General features: G+C 43.6%; 1 protein-coding gene across 5 annotated transcripts in view; it reads right to left on the bottom strand.

Moving 5' to 3' along the window:
* Window positions 1–18,240, bottom strand: part of top3b (DNA topoisomerase III beta) — a 136,938-nt gene that overhangs the window by 33,327 nt on the left and 85,371 nt on the right. For all 5 annotated transcript variants that reach the window (XM_061277746.1, XM_061277750.1, XM_061277748.1 and 2 more), the window contains one exon: window positions 5,319–5,468. In XM_061277746.1, coding sequence (XP_061133730.1) covers window positions 5,319–5,468 — 150 coding nt within the window. The remainder of the gene's footprint in view (window positions 1–5,318; window positions 5,469–18,240) is intronic.

Genomic DNA, 18,240 nt, shown 5'->3' with positions numbered 1-18,240 from the left:
AACCATTGCTTTTAGAGAATGTAGTCAACCAAAATTGTATATGTACCGACATGCCAAGATCTGGGAAAAAGCTGGAAAAAACAAAAACATAATATCTTTAAATTTGAGAGGCGGCGATGATCTGACTGAAATTGATGCAATCGGAGTCCCCAGAGGAGTTCCTGATTAATAAGAATTAATTGACCAAATTGAAGCGGGATGGGAGTCCTCCATTTGCTGCTGGTGGACGATGAACAAGAACGTTGACAGGATAAATTACATCCATTGCAACATGCAGAAATTGGGCAAACGGACACAAGCGGGACTTGAGGCAGTGCACGAACAGCTAGCCACGCCTTCCCTAATGTCAATCCAGAACCGCAATGCTCTTGTTATGTTGTTGTCTGGGAAAGGAAGGGTCTGCGCAATGTTCAGGGAACGATGCTGCACCTTCATCCAGAATGACACCGCCCCTGATGGGAGCCTGACGAAGGTGATTGCAAGCTTGCAATCCCTCAACACGAGGAGGAAAGAGCACAACAAGTGGATGACTGCTTTTGGGAAGTATAAAGCCCTTGTGTCCTCAATTACTGCTATACTCATCTTGTGTGGATGTTGTTGTATTCCGTGTCTCCGTGCTCTGTTTAACCGTCTAATCACTACAGCAATATCGCCCATGGAAGACGAGATGCCGGGTATGCCTAATGTCTGAACGGCAGCATGTTGATGATAACGATGATGATGATGCAATTTTTGCACTTGAGTTTACAGACTTTTTCCCAGATCTGTGTGTTTCCGAATGATGATGTCGCAACTTTTATCCTTTTTGGTGGAAATATTTGTGCTCATACTTGTGATCCGACAACTGAACATCAAGAGAAGTGGTTGTTTTTGGTAATGTAAAAATTGAGCAAATGTGTGATAAACAGGAGGGAAATGTTGGAATAATTTAAGTGAAGCCTTGGCCTGCCAGACCTGTAGGCCTTGTCTTTACGAGTTTATGGCTTTCCTTTTATCTTCGTTCTTCCTCTTTAGTGACAGGGATGTCTTTTGATCCCTGTAAGAGGCCTTCACTAACAATGAGGAGAGCTTATTTGCATAGGCGAAATGTTCTTATTTGGTTGAAAGAAACTCCATTCCTTTTAGTTAACTGTAGGTTTGGTTCATAGATTGCTGTTGATCAGAACTGTTTTTCTTTGTTAAGTGTTTAACACAGTTTGAAGTAGTTGCGTACAAGTTATCCTATATTTACTCAATGTTTGTTTAAGGAACTGCATACCAGTTCCCTTACATTTACTTAACATTTGTTTTAGTGTTTAGGACAAGTTACTTATTGTTATTGTGTATTAATTTACTAAGTAGATATAGTCTAGCCAAGGTTTAGTTGCATTGTTCCACAGGAAAGTGGCAATTCAAGTTATCTGATCACACTCGAGGACGGGTCAGCCAACCATGAGAGAAAAACAGCTGGTTGAGGAAGGAGGACAGATTCTGCGGGGGTCACGGGCCGACAATGAAGTGCTAATTCACACCACACTACATTCCTTAGCTAATCAACGTTGCTACAGACACAATCTTCCCTCCCTTTGGTGTAGCAACACCTCTGTAACCAGGGCAACCAAAACAGTGATAAATGGAGCAGAAGAAACATCTCAAATGACTAATGCAAAGGTTGCAGAAAAGGTGCTGTTTTTTTGCTGTTTTCCGGACGTGCTGCTGTCCTTTTGGTGGCGGATCCAGGTCCCAAGAAGGAGGGGGACGGAGCCTGCGTGGACTGGACCCTATAAATTGGTGGAACGCATCTCACGTGCCGTCCAGCTGGCCGGCAAAGGAGATACGTGGTATCATCTGTCCCAGTGCGCCCCAGTGAAGGGTTCCTGCAAGGAACCAGATCCGCCATCGACAGCGTCCCCGCCCGCAGTACAAACAGAGGCAGAATAATCCTCTTCCCCCTTGGTGGCCAGGTAGTCCACCCTGAGCCACTGAAGACAACGACCACGCAGCAGATATTTCAAAGTTCTCCCCGGACGGAGCAGATCTGCGAAGGGGGTGAGAATCGTGCTCACCCTCCACCAGTGGGCGTGCCAAGCCCCCAACGGCTGAACAATCACGAGCAATTTTTGTATTGAACTGTTATTATTGATAGCTTTCTGGTCGCCTAAGGCAGAGGGACCGTGTAACTCTTTTCCTGCATTTAATCTGGCCGCAGATTAAGTTACACACATACTTTAGACTGGAGTATTGAGGGAAAACCTTCACTGGAAGTTATTGCTTTCATTGTATTTTCTTACTTATGTTTGACTGATCGGGGTTGACATAATCATATGATAAAACAGGAGGGATATGTTAGGGTTTGCAGAATATCTTCATCGTATGATTATGTTGGAATGTAACCTGTAATAATTTAACTAGTTTGTCCTGTCTAGACAAAAGTAGTTGACCAAAGTGCTAAGATCTTTTCAACTGATTGACTAGACGCAGAGGAAGCAATCAAAGTTGCTTTGTTTACAGAAAGTTGTAAAAGGCCCCCTGCTATGCTTTGATCAGCAGGGGAGCGGCTTCACCCTATCCTGTGTGTTCCCACACCCCCACTTTCAACCCCACTCTGTTTCTCTCAATAAATATGCACCTGAAAAGGCCTGAGTCAGACCTCCATTTGACCATCGCTGTAAGCACAGCTATGAATGGACTCTCCGGCTGCAGGTGTTTGAAATGACTTGCTTGACTCCTGTGTGGTTCTTGCAAAATAAGTTAGAGTGAGCACCACCCTAACAGTGTTCATTATAGAAAATCCGTGTCGAGCAGACTAGTCCAATAATAGAACACCGCTTGGGTCAGATCGGGGGCGCCGTTCCTTCCAATCACGCTCTTCCAGGTCTCACTGTCATTGCCCTTATGAGCATTGAAGTCACCCAGTAGAACAATGCAGTCCCCAGAAGGAGCGCTCTCCAGCACTCCCTCTAGGGACCCCAAGAAGGGTGGGTACTCTGAGCTGCTGTTTGGTGCATAGACACAAACAACAGTCAGGACCCATCCCCCCACCTGAAGGCGGAGGGAGGCTACCCTCTCGTTCACCGCGGTGAACCTCAATGTGCAGGCGCCCAGCTGGGGGGGAATAAGTATACCCACACCTGCTCGACGCCTCTCACCGTGGGCAACTCCAGAGTGGAAGAGAGTCCAACCCCTCTCGAGAGGGCTAGTACTGGAACCCAAACTGTGTGTGGAGGCAAGTCTGACTACTATGTCTAGTCTGAACTTTTCTGCCTCGCACACCAGTTCGGGCTCCTTTCCAGCCAAAGAGGTAACATTCCATGTCCCAAGAGCCAGCTTCTGCAGCTGGGGATCGGACCGCCAAGGTCCCTGCCTTTGGTCGCCGCCCAACTCACAATGCACCCGACCCCTTTGGCTCCTCCCACAGGTGGTGAGCCCATGGAAAGGGAGACCCACGTTTCCTTTTCGGGCTGTGCCTGGCCGGGCCCCATGGGCGAAGGCCAGGCCACCAGACACTCCCCTTTGAACCCCAACTCCAGGCCTGGTTCCAGAGGGGGGACCCAGGGACCCGCGTCCGGGCGATCTGAGTCCATATATGTTTTTCTTCTTAAGGGGTTTTTTGAGCCGTGCTTTGTCTGGCCCCTCACCTAGGACCCTTTTGCCATGGGTGACCCTACCAGGGGCATGAAGCCCCAGACAACATGGCTCCTAGGATCATTGGAACACGCAAACCCCTCCACCACGGTAAGGTGACGACTCACTAGGGCATGTTTTTGCTATCAAAATCTAATTTTCATTTTTTTTGTTCATGTTTTATAGAAGAGAAGGGCTGTTGAGATTTTACAAAACCAAAAAATATTATTGTCAGTCAGTTGTGCAGAAAACACGTCTCGCACTAAATCTAATTATCTCTTCAATTTCTCTGAGATTGCTGATTTGAGTGAAACCAAACTATTATCAACTTGAAAGAACAGAGTCTAATCTTTCCTTCGGTCCCACCCATGTTTACATAGCCCCAGCAGACATTATTCTGGAGGCCTTGGAAAATGAGTGAAAATGCTCAAAATTGGCTGGGATTTAAGGGGTTTTCTTTTCTGAGAACGCTTGGCATGTAAAGAGTGAATTACCCCTAACCAGCGCAAAACATTTTTGGACAGGGAAAAAAAAAAAGACAAACTGAGCCCTGTGCCGTAAGTCCGTCCGTCCGTCTATCCATCCATAACATCCACCCATCCAAATGTTTGAAAATCTCAAGTAACCTGTGAGCTTCCAACACACAGGCACTTGTACCCTAATTTGAGAACCATTGACTCTAAGCATTTTACTCAGACAGCTAGATATGATACACTTTGTAGGTACAGTAAATGGTAAATACTGAATTCATCTTGTGAGTAAAATTGGATCATACTTGCTTAAATGTAAAGCACATAAAACACTTTAATGTGGTCCCACTTCATGCAAATTCAGTTGTTTGTGATTTTCTTTGGCATTTTATGCGCAACTCCAATGGATTTAAAATTAAAGCAAGACGTGACTTGGGTTTTGACTTTCAGTGTTAAATTCAGGATTAAAAATAGTACACTACTAATTTTGATACAGTACATGGAGGGATAATTAATTTACACTGTTGTATATTTTGGTGGAATTAGTCCACCAGTATACAGGGTGTTAGAATAGGTCTCTTTGGCCCATGTGATTAGCTAGGTAGCTTGAGCTACGTCGTTTATTGCTGTAACCCTTCTCTTGCTTCATTAGCTTTTTCTTCTGACACTCTTTGCACATACGTAGAGGTCGCTCTTCAGTTAAGACTAAAAGGTCACACATTATCACACAGGCTAGGCAAAGTCGCCTCCTTGCAGGAGGGCAGCCCAGAGTAGGATAAGAGCAGGAACCCTGGTGGTGGGAGTTAGACCTTCTTCCGCATCTTGCAGAGAAGGCTCCACAGCTGTGTCTTGATAATTCTGGCATACATTAAATAGTCAAACTGTGAAGGCTGCCTCTTGGTTATTACTGTTAGCATATCGAGCATTAAAGATAAATAACTGGGAACAAACCTGACAAGGGGCCATCAATTTCAATGAAAATTCTTTGCAGTCAACAATTGCATGAAGTCTGTAGTTCAGGGCAACATTGTCTACTAAAAATGTTTTGTGACTGGATGTCTAATCAGGACTCCTAATTGAACAACCGCAGGGGCATTTATCTTTTGACTGAACTTGGATTCTACAAATATGAGTGACAGTATAATGCTGGCGCTGCCCATTTGAAATAGCCATAAACTTCATCAGAAAAGAAAGCCCTCGAGCAAATGTATGTCCTATGTGGGTTGTTTAATTTGTGGTACTTACCACAGATGGAATCCACAAAATAGTGAAACTTCCTCTTGAAGATATCCAATGCATGCTGGAGTACTTGCTGGAAGTGGGCCTTACCAAGTGCAATTAGATTCAGTTGCTTTTCAACAGCACTGCGAATGGTTGGTAGTACCAGCTCAGCATCTATGAAAGAAATGCACATGCATGAGGACCTTCACGGTTCCAAACTGCCGTATTTAATAAATTAAATCGATCTTCCTAATGCAATATTTCAAGTCTAGCATGATCAATATTAGTCTATGTGCAAACTTTGATAGTATGTAATGATGGTTGACAATTTAACTGGACTTTTAATAGTCAAGAAAGAGTAAAAAAGATTATATAGGTCATGGTGGTACAAAAGAGACGCACAATTATGAGGATCTTCACGGTTTCAAATTACTGTATTTAACAAATGAAATCGATCTTACTATTGCAATGTTTTAAGTCTATCATGATCAAAATTAGTCCATGTGAAAACTTTGATAGTATGTAATGATGGTTGACAATTTAACTGGAAAGAAAGAGTAAAAAAGATTATATACTAGGTCATGGTGCATTATAAAATGAAATAACCTGTGAAGTGAAGTTTATTTTTGAACATAAGATCGACCAGTTTTTTTCGAAGTACAGAAACCTGATTTATCGGAGGAAGATAATTTTAGAAATGAAAAGCAGTTTATACAATAATATTCTGGAAAGAAAAATAAATAAATAAGATATGGACTATATAGCTGAAAACAGACAGGCAGAAGATTTCAATTACTATAATTTTCTAGTGTAACATTTTTAAAGTGTTCTTTGAATTGGGCAATAAAAAGTGATGAGACCACCATTCAATTAAGATTTGGAAAAGAATTCTGGGTGCACAGTGGCATCCCATTCGATGATGCAGCTGAGATTGTTTATCAGCAACATCTTAAAAATGCGCTCCTCACTACCCCCCCCCCCCCCCCCCCCGACTTGGGCAACTGGGTGAGGAAACACTTGGTGGAAGCAGACACTGCTTGCGTTGTGACGATTGAGAAAGGCAAATGTTCTGATGTATTTCATCTCGATGATGATAATGATCTAAATGAAGATGCAACGATCTTCTTCCAAAGCTCCCAAAGGGGCAGAGGAAGAGTTAGAGGCCAACATGGTCGCAAGCCGCCATACAATTCAAAACCCCCATCAGGTTCTGACAACTGTTGGAACCGTGGGAAACGTGGACACTGGTCAAAGGAGCGTCGTCGTGCAAAACAATACCAATCAAAAGGTGGAGGAAGAGGCAGAGGAAAAGCCAAATTTTCAACATGTCAACCCCCCCCCCCTTTTTGACCGCTCATGCTAATACAGAGACATTGTATGCTACATTTAATAGAAATTATTGATTGGTTGTGTTGTAAGATTATACAAACTTCTATATGCAAGCTAAATCTGAGAGATTGAGTTCTTTAAATTTGAAAACAAAGAAAAAACTCCGATTAATTTGCCAGCAGTTTTTTTTTGTGTTGAGTTTTTTTTTTTGGATTGGTGGATTGTTCTATCAGGAACCTTGAGTTGAAAATGGTATATGAATGTTGTGTGGAGAGCTTGGATGAATTGGGACCAATGTGATAGAATTACTCCTTTTTGGAGGCTGTGTGTGAGATGCAAATGAGCATTGAATGAATTGAATGAATGCCCGACTGAACGGAAAATACAGGTTGAGTGGTTGAAGTTGTTGGAGACTACTTTGGAAAATTAGTTGAGCGACTTTGAAGGAAGAGTGATTTTGAGTAAGTTAAATGCAAAAAAAGAAAAAATAAACAAAAGAAAAATAAAGGTTGCTTTTGGATTGATAATTAACTAGAGAAAAAACTGGAGAACCAGTAACACATGCAGAAGATGTGTGAACTGGGAAATTGAGAAGTGTTTTGGAAAGAAAGTCAAATTAAATGATGGAATCATATGTTGTAAAGAACACATTCTCCCAAAAACGTTTGTCAAGGTGTGAGGCATGGGCGATGCCAAGCCTCAGAAGGGGGAAGTGAATAGGACAGATAGTGAAAGATAGTAAAAATACAACACTTTACGACATATGGATTCTCTAAAACAGTGGTCCCCAACCTTTTTTGCGCCACGGACCGGTTACATGTCAGAAATATTTTCGCGGACCGGCATTTATATAAATAAATAATACCTTTATATAAATAAATAAATAAATAATACATTTATAATAAATACCGTAAATTCCGGACTATTAGCCGCACCGGATTATAAACCGCACCAGCTAAAATTGGGGGATATTTTAGGTTTTTTCTTATATAAGCCGCACCGGACTATAAACTGCACGTGCACACGCGTTTTTTACAAAGAAAGACCGTTCACAGAAAGCCTTTTTAAAGTTTTAATAACATACTTTAACATGTCTTTCTAAACATTGCCTGTGACGCAGCAGTAGTACCGAAGCAACACGGAAGTGAGCACGCGAGTTATTAACAAAGAAAGACTGGACACAGAAAGCTTTTTTAAAGTTTTAATAACATACCTTAACATTTCTTTCCAAACACTGCCCGTGCCGCGGCAGTAATACCGCAGCAACACGGAAGTAACACAAGACTAATAGGGCTGGATTAAAAAAAACATACCCGGTAAAAGTCACTGAGACGCGCCGGTAACACAGCAGCAACACGGTAGTACAGCACCAACAGGGCTCGTTAAAAAACATACAAACAGTAAAAGTAAAAGAAGAGCTTCATCATCTTCATCTTCCTCCAGTGCACTGAAACCATGAAGCCTTCCTCCTCAGCGTCCGATTGGAATAGCGTTAGATATCCTTCACCTCACACTTTCTCAGTCTCTCTTTCGTCGTCGCTTTTATGCATTTCTTCGAGTGTGATGAGGGTCTGTTCATGTTAATTTTATTCATGAACGAAGCGCTAAATTACATTAAACTAGTGAGCGACACGTATAGACGGACGGGACCACGAAATAAAGAAAAGGGTGACGCAACCGTCTTGACAAACTAGCACGTCTTCTTCGGCGGATTATCTCTTCTTCGTCTGTCTCGCTACAAGTACAAATGACAAAAATAAAACTCACCATTACGTTGCATTAGTGGGAACACTGAGTTTGTTTCTAAGAAACGAGCCGGTCCCATCTAGACGTAATCGGAGACAATGACACCCGCAATGATTAAGGTTTGTCTTTTATTGCAGGATGCTTGGTCTCCATGTGTTGAAGCAGTTTTGAATGCTTCATTGCCTGGTTAGTTAGCCTGTTGCCACATATTAGCTTTGCGGGCTCGACTGGGGAAACATGTCACGTGACCGGGACGAGTGTCTCGACCTGAATTAATTGATCATCGATCGTTTTTCTTTTTCTGTGCGGCTAGGCGGCCCGGTACCAAGTGACCCACGGACCGGTACCGGTCCGCGGCCCGGTGGTTGGGGACCACTGCTCTAATACATTTGGCGTCATACTATTAAGTTAAAATGTTCTCAAGCTTTTCAAACTTTTGCTGTAAACAATTGGAAGATGATTAAAAAATGACTAAAGAAGCAATGAGAAAGTGGTGTATGTGTTTGGAAGGGCATGCACTTATGCGCTTCCCTGGCTAATCAACGTTTGTTTGACTGATCAAATGAACCATTTGCTACAGGACTTAACATCCATTCCCCCAGCCCAGATGCGACAAAGACCAGAGAATCTCCTTTAAAACAGGAGGCAATAAATGGGATAGCCGCTGTCATAAATGGTCTTTGGTTAGGGGGAATCATTAGGAAGTGCTCAAACTCTTCTCGCAAACACCTCTATCTGCCCAGTTCAAAAGGCTTGTGGGTTGTCATTTGTAACGTTTGGCCGTTGTGAACTTCCCAAACAGACATAAGTGATTTGGGCTTTTGTTGTTTGTTGTAATTGGTTAGTGGGAGGACTGCAGGAGCTTGCTCCTCCAGTGTCTCACCTGTGCCTTCCTGCCTTCCATTGTCCCCACTGAGACTGGATTGTGGAGGGGGGAGTGTGGTATTGTGGTGTGAAAAGGCTGTAGGAGCCGGTGGTGGTCCTGTGGTGTTCCACATGGACCGTTCTGTTCCATTGTCTCCACGGATGTTGGAAGGTGAGTGGGGTGATTGATATTGTAATTTGATTGTGGGGGAGACTGATGTAGGTGTGGGGCTCTGGACTCTGCGGGTAGCTAGGTTGGATTGGCGCGGGTGGGGGACGACGGCATTGATTGTCCCACTACTGGCCAGGCTGGGATAAATCAGTATGGAAATGCCGGGGCCCACCCTCTTGCTTCCCTTGCTGTGGCTGCGCACGGAGTGGGGTCGTACCCACTCCAGGGGTGTGCTGAGGGCGTGGTAGCAAGTGATATTGAAGCAGGGTGATGCCTAGGGAAGGTGTGACAATAGTTGCACGAAGGATAAAAGGCACTGAGGAAAGAAAAAAGAAAAAGTACAACCAAAAAAAAAAGGATGGTGTTTGCGCAGCGTTGTTTGTTGGTATTGTTTGTGAGCTGTGTCTCTGCTGTTTTTGTGTTGTCTGTGTGTTGTAAATGTGATGTGTTAAAAGGATGAAATTGGCTAATATAGGTGCACTAAAATATTTATTAGTCTGTAGTCTATCTGATTTGCACCGCAAAACAAAAACGATTTTGTAAAGATAGGAAGAAAAAAATAAAATAAATAAATAAATAAATAAAAAAGAAAAAGGCGAGCAATTTGTTTATGGGCAGAAACTGGTCCACACTCCTTTAATGCCTAGCCTTGATTAAACTAAATTTGAGAGATGTTAAGAACTTGCTTTCTGGAATTGGATGATGAACAATTATGAAATAACGACATTTCAAAGCTAAATTTAAAATTTGAGAATAAGAGAGCGCTTGAGTTAGTTAAAGTTAAGAAACTACAACAGTTAACTATTATATTACTTTACCAGCAGGTATTTATTATTTTTTTTTATTCGATTGGGTTGTCACGTTGAGAAAGGAAAGGAAACGATACAAATGGGCAGCTGTATTGAGCCATGGTGTTGTCACGTGCCGTTGACACCTGGCTCAATAGGGGGGATGGAAGGGCAGTTCAGTCAGCTTTATACAACATATGAATTTAATTCATGTTCAAAAGGTTTATAAAAAAAAATTTGTAGAGCTTGTCTAACATGTGCTAAACACAATCCACAGGGTTATAATGCCTGGTGATAATAGATGCATTCTAAAAATGGATTGAATTGGCTTCAAAATAAACACTGAATGCCTTAACAGTAGCAAAAACGTTATGTAAAGAAATAATACCTTGTCAACAACTGCTGTAGATGTTAAAGGATGGAATCACTATCTCTAAAATGAATGTGGATAGTTTGTTTTAGGTGACTATAAGAGTAACTGGTAAAATAAACAATTGATTGCTAATGGCAAAACAAGCTGCAAAGACAGGAAAAATAATGAATGTCATGTGTATGGGTTTACGACCGATTCTTTATGTTGTACCGTTGCCATTGATAAAAGATTGTGTGAAATCTGTCACGTCTACTGATTGTGAAATGTGCGACAGAGTGTTCTATATAATATCCGTGCTAAATCACACCACACTACATTCCTTAGCTAATCAACGTTGCTACAGACACAATCTTCCCTCCCTTTGGTGTAGCAACACCTCTGTAACCAGGGCAACCAAAACAGTGATGAAAGGAGTAGAAGAAACATCTCAAATGACTAATGCAAAGATTGCAGAAAAGGTGCTGTTTTTTGCTGTTTTCCGGACGTGCTGCTGTTCTTTCGGTGGCACATCCAGATCGGGATTTGCTCAGAAAAGGGTTTTAAGGTAAAACCTACATACTTTGTCTGAACAAAAGTGAGCATGATTAGCTACGTACCTACCCATTTCAGCAGCGAGGCGGAGTGCCATCAGGGCTGCAACCAAAGAGGACACAAAACTACAGAGTGTGGCAAAGTGAATACTGCTGGGGTGGCCTAAGAGGAAAAAGTACTTACCAAATGACATATGGCACTATCACAATTTCCAAGATGAACTGAGTTTGCAGGATGGCATAGTGTTCCGGGGAGAAAGAACTGTGATACCAAATGCTCTCAGGGTAGACATGACACACAGAATTCACTCCTCATACCTGGGAGTGGAGGAATGTTTCAGGAGAGCGAGAGAGTGTCTATATTGGCTGGGGATGAACGAGGAGATCAAGACGTTCATCTCCAAATACGACATCTGCAGGTCGGTGGACCCAAAACAACAGAAAGAGACACTACATCCACATGACATGGCCAGCAGACCCTGGGCCAAGGTAGGAGCAGATTTTTTCTTTTTTGATTTTTTGTCTTCCTGTTCAGGTAGTGTGGCAAATTTGAACATGTTGCCTCATTTCTAGCCCAAGTTACAGGGGGGGAACACATCCTCACGGGGCACCACGTGAGAATATGTTCCCTCCCCCCATTTAAAACGGTGTATATGTAAATAAATGATTTGTGCACTGATAACTTTACAATATTGGATACTAAATAAATAAAGAAACAAATAGATGATTTTGTTTTCCTTCTTTTGGTCAAAAATATTGTCTTGAATTCAAACTTGTCACCGAAGCCCCCACTTTTTTTTTTACATGCAGTTTCTCACACGTGAGATTAACAAAGTTCCTCTTATCTTATCTTATCTTATCCCACCATGTCAGTTCGCACTTAATAATAATAATAATAATTCATTAAATTTGTATAGCGCTTTTCAAGAACCCAAAGACGCTTACAGGGAACAAGGCAAAGACATACATGAGGGGGGGGAGGGGGGAACCAATCGGATAAACTTAAGAAGAGGAAACCAGTTATGGGTAGGGGAGGTCATAAGCTTGGGAGAAGAGGTACGTTTTTAGACGGGACTTAAATATGGGGAATGTGGGTGAGTCACAGACAGACTGGGGGAGAGAGTTCCAGAGTCGGGGTGATGTGCAGGAGAAGGCTCTGTCACCGAAGGATTTGAGTTTGGATTTTGGGACTGTCAGACGTGAAGTATTGGAGGATCGGAGGGGACGGTTGGGGCAGTAGGGGACAAGGAGGTCGGATAGGTAAGTGGGAGCCAGGTGGTGAAGGGCTTTGAAGGTGAGGGGGAGTATCTTGAAGATGATACGCTCCTTCATGGGGAGCCAGTGAAGAGAGTGGAGAACAGGAGTGATGTGTTCACGGGACCGGGTGTGGGTAAGGAGGCGAGCAGCAGAGTTTTGGACTAGTTTAAGTCTATGGAGTGAGTGAGCAGTGATTCCAGTGAGAAGGGAGTTGCAGTAGTCAAGCCAGGATGAGATGAAGGCATGGATGAGAGATTCAGCGGCAGGGTGAGAAAGGCAGTGCCGGATTTTAGCGATGCGTCGGAGGTGGGAGTAGGAGGTCTTGACAACTGAGCTAACATGAGGTTGAAAGGACAGTGTGGGGTCGAAAATAACGCCAAGATTGCGTGCCAGAGGGGAAGGAGTGATGTTTGAGGAGTCAATGGTGAGTGTGATGGATCCAGTTTTATTAAGGGAGGATTTAGTGCCTATGAGGAGGAGCTCTGTTTTGTCACTGTTGAGTTTGAGAAAGTTGTGGGTCAGCCATGCTTTTATTGTAGAGATGCAGGTTTCAAGATGGGTGAGGGAAGGGTTACGGGTTGGTGTTGTACATATATAGATCTGGGTGTCATCAGCGTAGCAGTGGAAGTCCAGATTGAGTTTGCGGATGACAGTACCAAGGGGAAAGAGGTTACAGATGAATAGGAGGGGGCCAAGAACTGAGCCTTGGGGGACCCCTTGTGTAACTGGGGAGAGGATGGATGTGTGACCGGAGAGAGAGATGAACAGGGTTCTGTTGGTGAGGTAGGAGGTGAGCCAGTCGAGTGCAGTGCCCTCAACACCTAGTTGGCGCAGCCTTTGGAGGAGGATGGAATGGTTCACAGTGTCAAAGGCTGCGCTAAGGTCAAGTAGTAGTAGGATGTTGAGGGCACCAGAGTCTGCAGAAATGAGGAGATCGTTGGTGATTTTAACTAGAGCTGTTTCAGTGCTGTGAAGTGGGCGGAATCCGGACTGGAAGGGTTCATAGAGGTTTTTGGACTGGAGATGGGTGTGGAGTTGGGCGGAGACAATGCGTTCAAGGGTTTTGGAAAGGAATGAAAGGTTGGAGATGGGACGGTAGTTGGAGAGGTTGAGTGGGTCCAAGGTGGGCTTTTTGAGGATGGGGGTGATGGCTGCAAGTTTATAGACAGTGGGAAAGTGGCCAAGGGATAAAGACTGATTAAAAAGGGTGGTGAGGTAGGGGAGGAGGACAGGGAGGCAGGCCTTAGTTAAGGTCGTTGGAAGAGGGTCAAGCGAGCAGGTGGTTGTCTTGGATGAGGTAATGATGTCTAGGATAGTGGAGGAGTCAACAAGGGAGAAGGCAGTGAGTAAGGGAAAGGGCGGGCGGTCAGGAAGGGGGGGCAGGAGGGCAGGGGAGGAGGAGTTATTGATGGTGTCGGTCAGAGAACTGTTAATTTGGGAGAAAGAGGGGATGGGTGAGCCATCAGGGAAATGTCGTTTGAAAGATAGTCCGGAGCTACGGTGGATGTAACGGCGACGGCGGAGGATCCCAGCCTTGCTGGCAGCTGAGGCAGCAGCAGCAGGGAGACGGTGATTATTGTTGAAATGATGAAGATCAGCAGCAGTGTAGACAAATGGACGAGAAGTTAGTGGAATGGAAGCCTGGAGTAGCAGAAGTGATAGTTCATGCAGGAGATGAGACGTGACAGCAGCAGGGAATAATCCAGATAAAATGGTAGAAATGGCTAGTAGCTGGTTAACTAGAAGTTGGTAGGCAGTGAAATGCATGGAAGCAGCAGTGGACCGAGTCGTGATGTTGATGGAGTGGGTGGTGGTGTTGGTCAATCCCGACTGTACCCGTGCAAACGGCACGCCCCAGTGTGTCATGGCGGCACACAGCCGAGCCACGACCGGCGAGCTCGCAGCGAGCGGGTGCTCTCCCCGAAGACGCCGGCCAAGTGGCCAGCAAGTTGGGTTGGAGCCGTTTGCCGAGCCAAGAGCAAGCAGCTACAGGCTCAGATCCGGGAGGTAGGAGGGTCAGGTGGTGGGTTGGCTAGGTCGCTAGCGTAGCTTGTGGTCAGAGGGAGCGGGATCGGAGAGGTGCGAGCAGAGCTCCAGAGATACGCGGTGGGCAGGGGAAAAGGCGAGGAAATAAAAGAAAAAACGGGCACACTTAAAACGGGAAACACAAAACAGACGGGGGACAAACAAATAGCGGACACGGTTCGGGGTAGAAGCGGCAGTCAACAGTCCAGACGCCAGCGTTGCTCTAACCCGGAAGACAAGAAAAGGGGGGCGGGAAATGTGTTACTCCTTAAGAAACTACAACAGTGAACTATTATCTTACTTTACCGGCAGTTATTGTTTTTTTCGATTGGTGGATTGGGTTGTCACATTGAGAAAGGAAAAATGGGCAGCTGTATTGAGCCATTGTGTTGTCACGTGGTGTTGACACCTGGCTCAACAGGGGGGATGAAAGGGCAGTTCAGTCAGCTTTATACAACATTTGAATTTGATTCATATTCAAAACATTTATAAAAAATATATATATATTTGAAGAGCTTGTTTAACATGTGCTAAAAACGATCCACAGGGTTATAATGCCTGGTCATAATAGATGCATTCTCAAAATGGATTGAATTGGCTTAAAAATTAACACTGAATGCCTTAACAGTGGCAAAAACGTTATGTAAAGAAATAATACCTTGTCAACAACTGCTGTAGATGTTAAAGGATGGAATCACTATCTCTAAAATGAATGTGGATAGTTTGTTTTGGGTGACTATAAGAGTAACTGGTAAAAGAAAGAATTGGTTGCTAATGGCAAACCAAGCTGCAAAGACAGAAAAAAAAATAATGAATGTCATGTGTATGGGTTCACGACCAGTTCTTTAAGTTGTACCGTTGCCATTGATAAAAGATTGTGTGAAATCTGTCATGTCTACTGATTGTGAAATGTGCGACAGTGTTCTAAATAATATCCGTTGAAAAAAAGAAAAAGAAAAGAAACCATTGCTTTTAGAGAATGTAGTCAACCAAAGATCAGATCCAAGATCTGGGAAAAAGCTGGAAAAAACAAAAACATAATGTCTTTAAATTTGAGAGGCGGCAATGATCTGACTGAAATTGATGCAATTAGAGTCCCCAGAGGAGTTCCTGATTAATAAGAATTAATTGAACAAATTGAAGCGGGTTGGGAGTCCTCCATTTGCTGCTGGTGTACGATGAACAAGAACGTTGACAGGATAAATTACATCCATTCCAACATGCAGAAATTGGGCAAACGGACACAAGCGGGACTTGAGGCAGTGCACGAACAGCTAGCCACGCCTTCCCTAATGTCAATCCAGAACCGCAATGCTCTTGTTATGTTGTTGTCTGGGAAAGGAAGGGTCTGCGCAATGTTCAGGGAACAATGCTGTACCTTCATCCAGAATGACACTGGCCCTGATGGGAGCCAGACGAAGGTGATTGCAAGCTTGCAATCCCTCAACACGAGGATGAAAGAGCACAAGTGGATGACTGCTTTTGGGAAGTATAAAGCCCTTGTGTCCTCAATTACTGCTATACTCATCTTGTGTGGATGTTGTTGTATTCCATGTCTCCGTGCTCTGTTTAACCGTCTCATCACTACAGCAATATCGCCCATGGAAGACAAGATGGCCCGGGTATGCCTAATGTCTGAACGGCAGCATGTTGATGATAACGATGATGATGATGCAATTTTTGCACTTGAGTTTACAGACTTTTTCCCAGATCTGTGTGTTTCCGAATGATGATGTCGCAACATTTATCCTTTTTGGTTGAAACATATTTGTGCTCATACTTGTGATCCGACAACTGAAAATTCGAGAGAAGTGGTTGTTTTTGGTAATGTAGAAATTGAGCAAATGTGTGATAAACAGAAGGGAAATGTTGGAATAATTTAAGTGAAGCCTTGGCCTGCCAGACCTTTAGGCCTTGTCTTTACGAGTTTATGGCTTTCCTTTTATCTAGGTTCTTTCTCTTTACTGACAGGGATGTCTTTTGATCCCTGTCAGCCATATATATCCTTCCTGTCTTTATGTTATCGGTGTGTTTTTGTTCCTGTAAGAGGCCATCACTATTAATGAGCAGAGCTTATTTGCATAGGTGAAATGTTCTTATTTGGTTGAAAGAAACTTCATTCCTTTTAATTCTCTGGTTCTTCTATATCAAACAATTTGTTTTAGGTTTATTTACCTGACATGTTTCGGCGGATTCTTCCGCCTTCATCAGAGTGTCACTGATGTGGTTGTGACGCGTCTTTATCAGCTGATGGATGAAGGCGTGGGTCACCTGTCAGATTTGACAGGTGAGTCACGCCCTCTGCTGTCAGTTCACCTCTCCAAAACACTGTTCCAGGTTGTAGAGAGCATGTAGGCTCCCTCGTCCCTGTTGATGGTCCTCGGGCCCCGCTTGCGGATCTCAATGGCCTCCCTGATCCAACGCTGATGTTTGTTTTCTTCAGTGCGGATGACTCTGGCCTTCTCCCAGTCCATGATGTGGTTTTCCCTTTTACAGTGGTCGGTGATGGCTGACTTGTAGTGTTCCTGCTGTGCTTGTAGTTTTATTGCTCTTGTTTGTCTTGTTGCTGTCTCCTTCTCACATTCCTTCTTGTGTTCCATTTTTCTTGTGATGAAGTTCCTCCCTGTCTCCCCGATATATGATTTATTACATGATTTGCATGGAATCTCGTATATGGAATTGCATTTATTTTCCGGATTGACTCTGTCCTTTGGGTGGACCAGTATCTGACTGAGTGTTATATGTGGTTTGATAGGCGTGCTTATGTTGTATTTTTTCATTGCTCTTTTGATGCGTTCCGTAATTCCTCTCACATACGGCAACGTCACCATTCCGCTGGGTTCCTGTTTCCTTGTTTTTTTCTTTCTTTGCTCCTGTGTTTTGTATTTTTTGTTTTTTACCTGTTCTGCACCTTTGGTTATTGCCCATTGTGGATACTGACATTTTTTGAGTGCGTGCTGTATGTATTTTTCTTCCTGTGTTATGTCGTCCGGATCTGTGATTATTGTTGTACGTTCGTATAGTGTTCTGACTACTGATAGTTTGTGTATAGTGGGATGTTCTGATGTCCAGAGGAGGTATTGGTCGGTGTGTGTGGGTTTTCTGTGTACTTTTGTTTTTACGTTCACCATTGCCTGTGTGGTGTATGTTGATGTCTAAAAAGGCTATGGATCGAGCTGTTTCCTCTTCATGGGTGAATTTGATGTTACCCGTGGTGTCTATGGTGTTGAGATGGTCTGTGAGGTGTTGTGTATGTCCTGTTTTTGTTTTTTCCAGAATGTCGTCGACGTAACGTTTCCATAGAGTGGGTTTGTATGTGTCCGGAGCTGTTAAGAATGCCTTCTGTTCTAAATCTTCCATAAAGAAATTGCACATGATGGCAGAAAGAGGGTCTCCCATGGGGAATCCCTCTTTTTGCCTGTATATTGTGTTTCTGTATTGAAAGTATGTGGAGGTAGCGATGAAATGAAGTAGTTGGGTGATGTCTTGTGCTGTTAGATTTGTCCGTTTCTTGAGTGTCTTGTCTGCTGATAGTCTGTCATGTACTATGTGTATGGTGGGTTGTGTGGGCGTTTTTGTGAAGAGTGAAATGACGTCGTGTGATATGAGCATTTCATCTTTCTGTACTTTTATGTGTGTGAGTTCCGTGGCAAGCTGTCTTGAGTTTTTGCAGTGTTGATCCGTGTGTCCTAGTAGTGGTTTTATTATTTCTGTGAGTGCTTTTGAAAGGTTGTATGTGACTGACCCTATGCTGTCTACAATGGGGCGGAGAGGTGTACCTGGTTTATGGATTTTTGGTGTGCCATAGATTCTGGGGATGATGTTTGCCGTGGGTATTAGGTGGTTGTATGCCTGTTTGTCT

This window comes from Syngnathus typhle, linkage group LG5, assembly GCF_033458585.1.
Source record: "Syngnathus typhle isolate RoL2023-S1 ecotype Sweden linkage group LG5, RoL_Styp_1.0, whole genome shotgun sequence".
Taxonomy (NCBI): domain Eukaryota; kingdom Metazoa; phylum Chordata; class Actinopteri; order Syngnathiformes; family Syngnathidae; genus Syngnathus; species Syngnathus typhle.
Note: the sequence above shows the minus strand (reverse complement) of the source record. Positions and strands in the feature narration are given on the sequence as shown.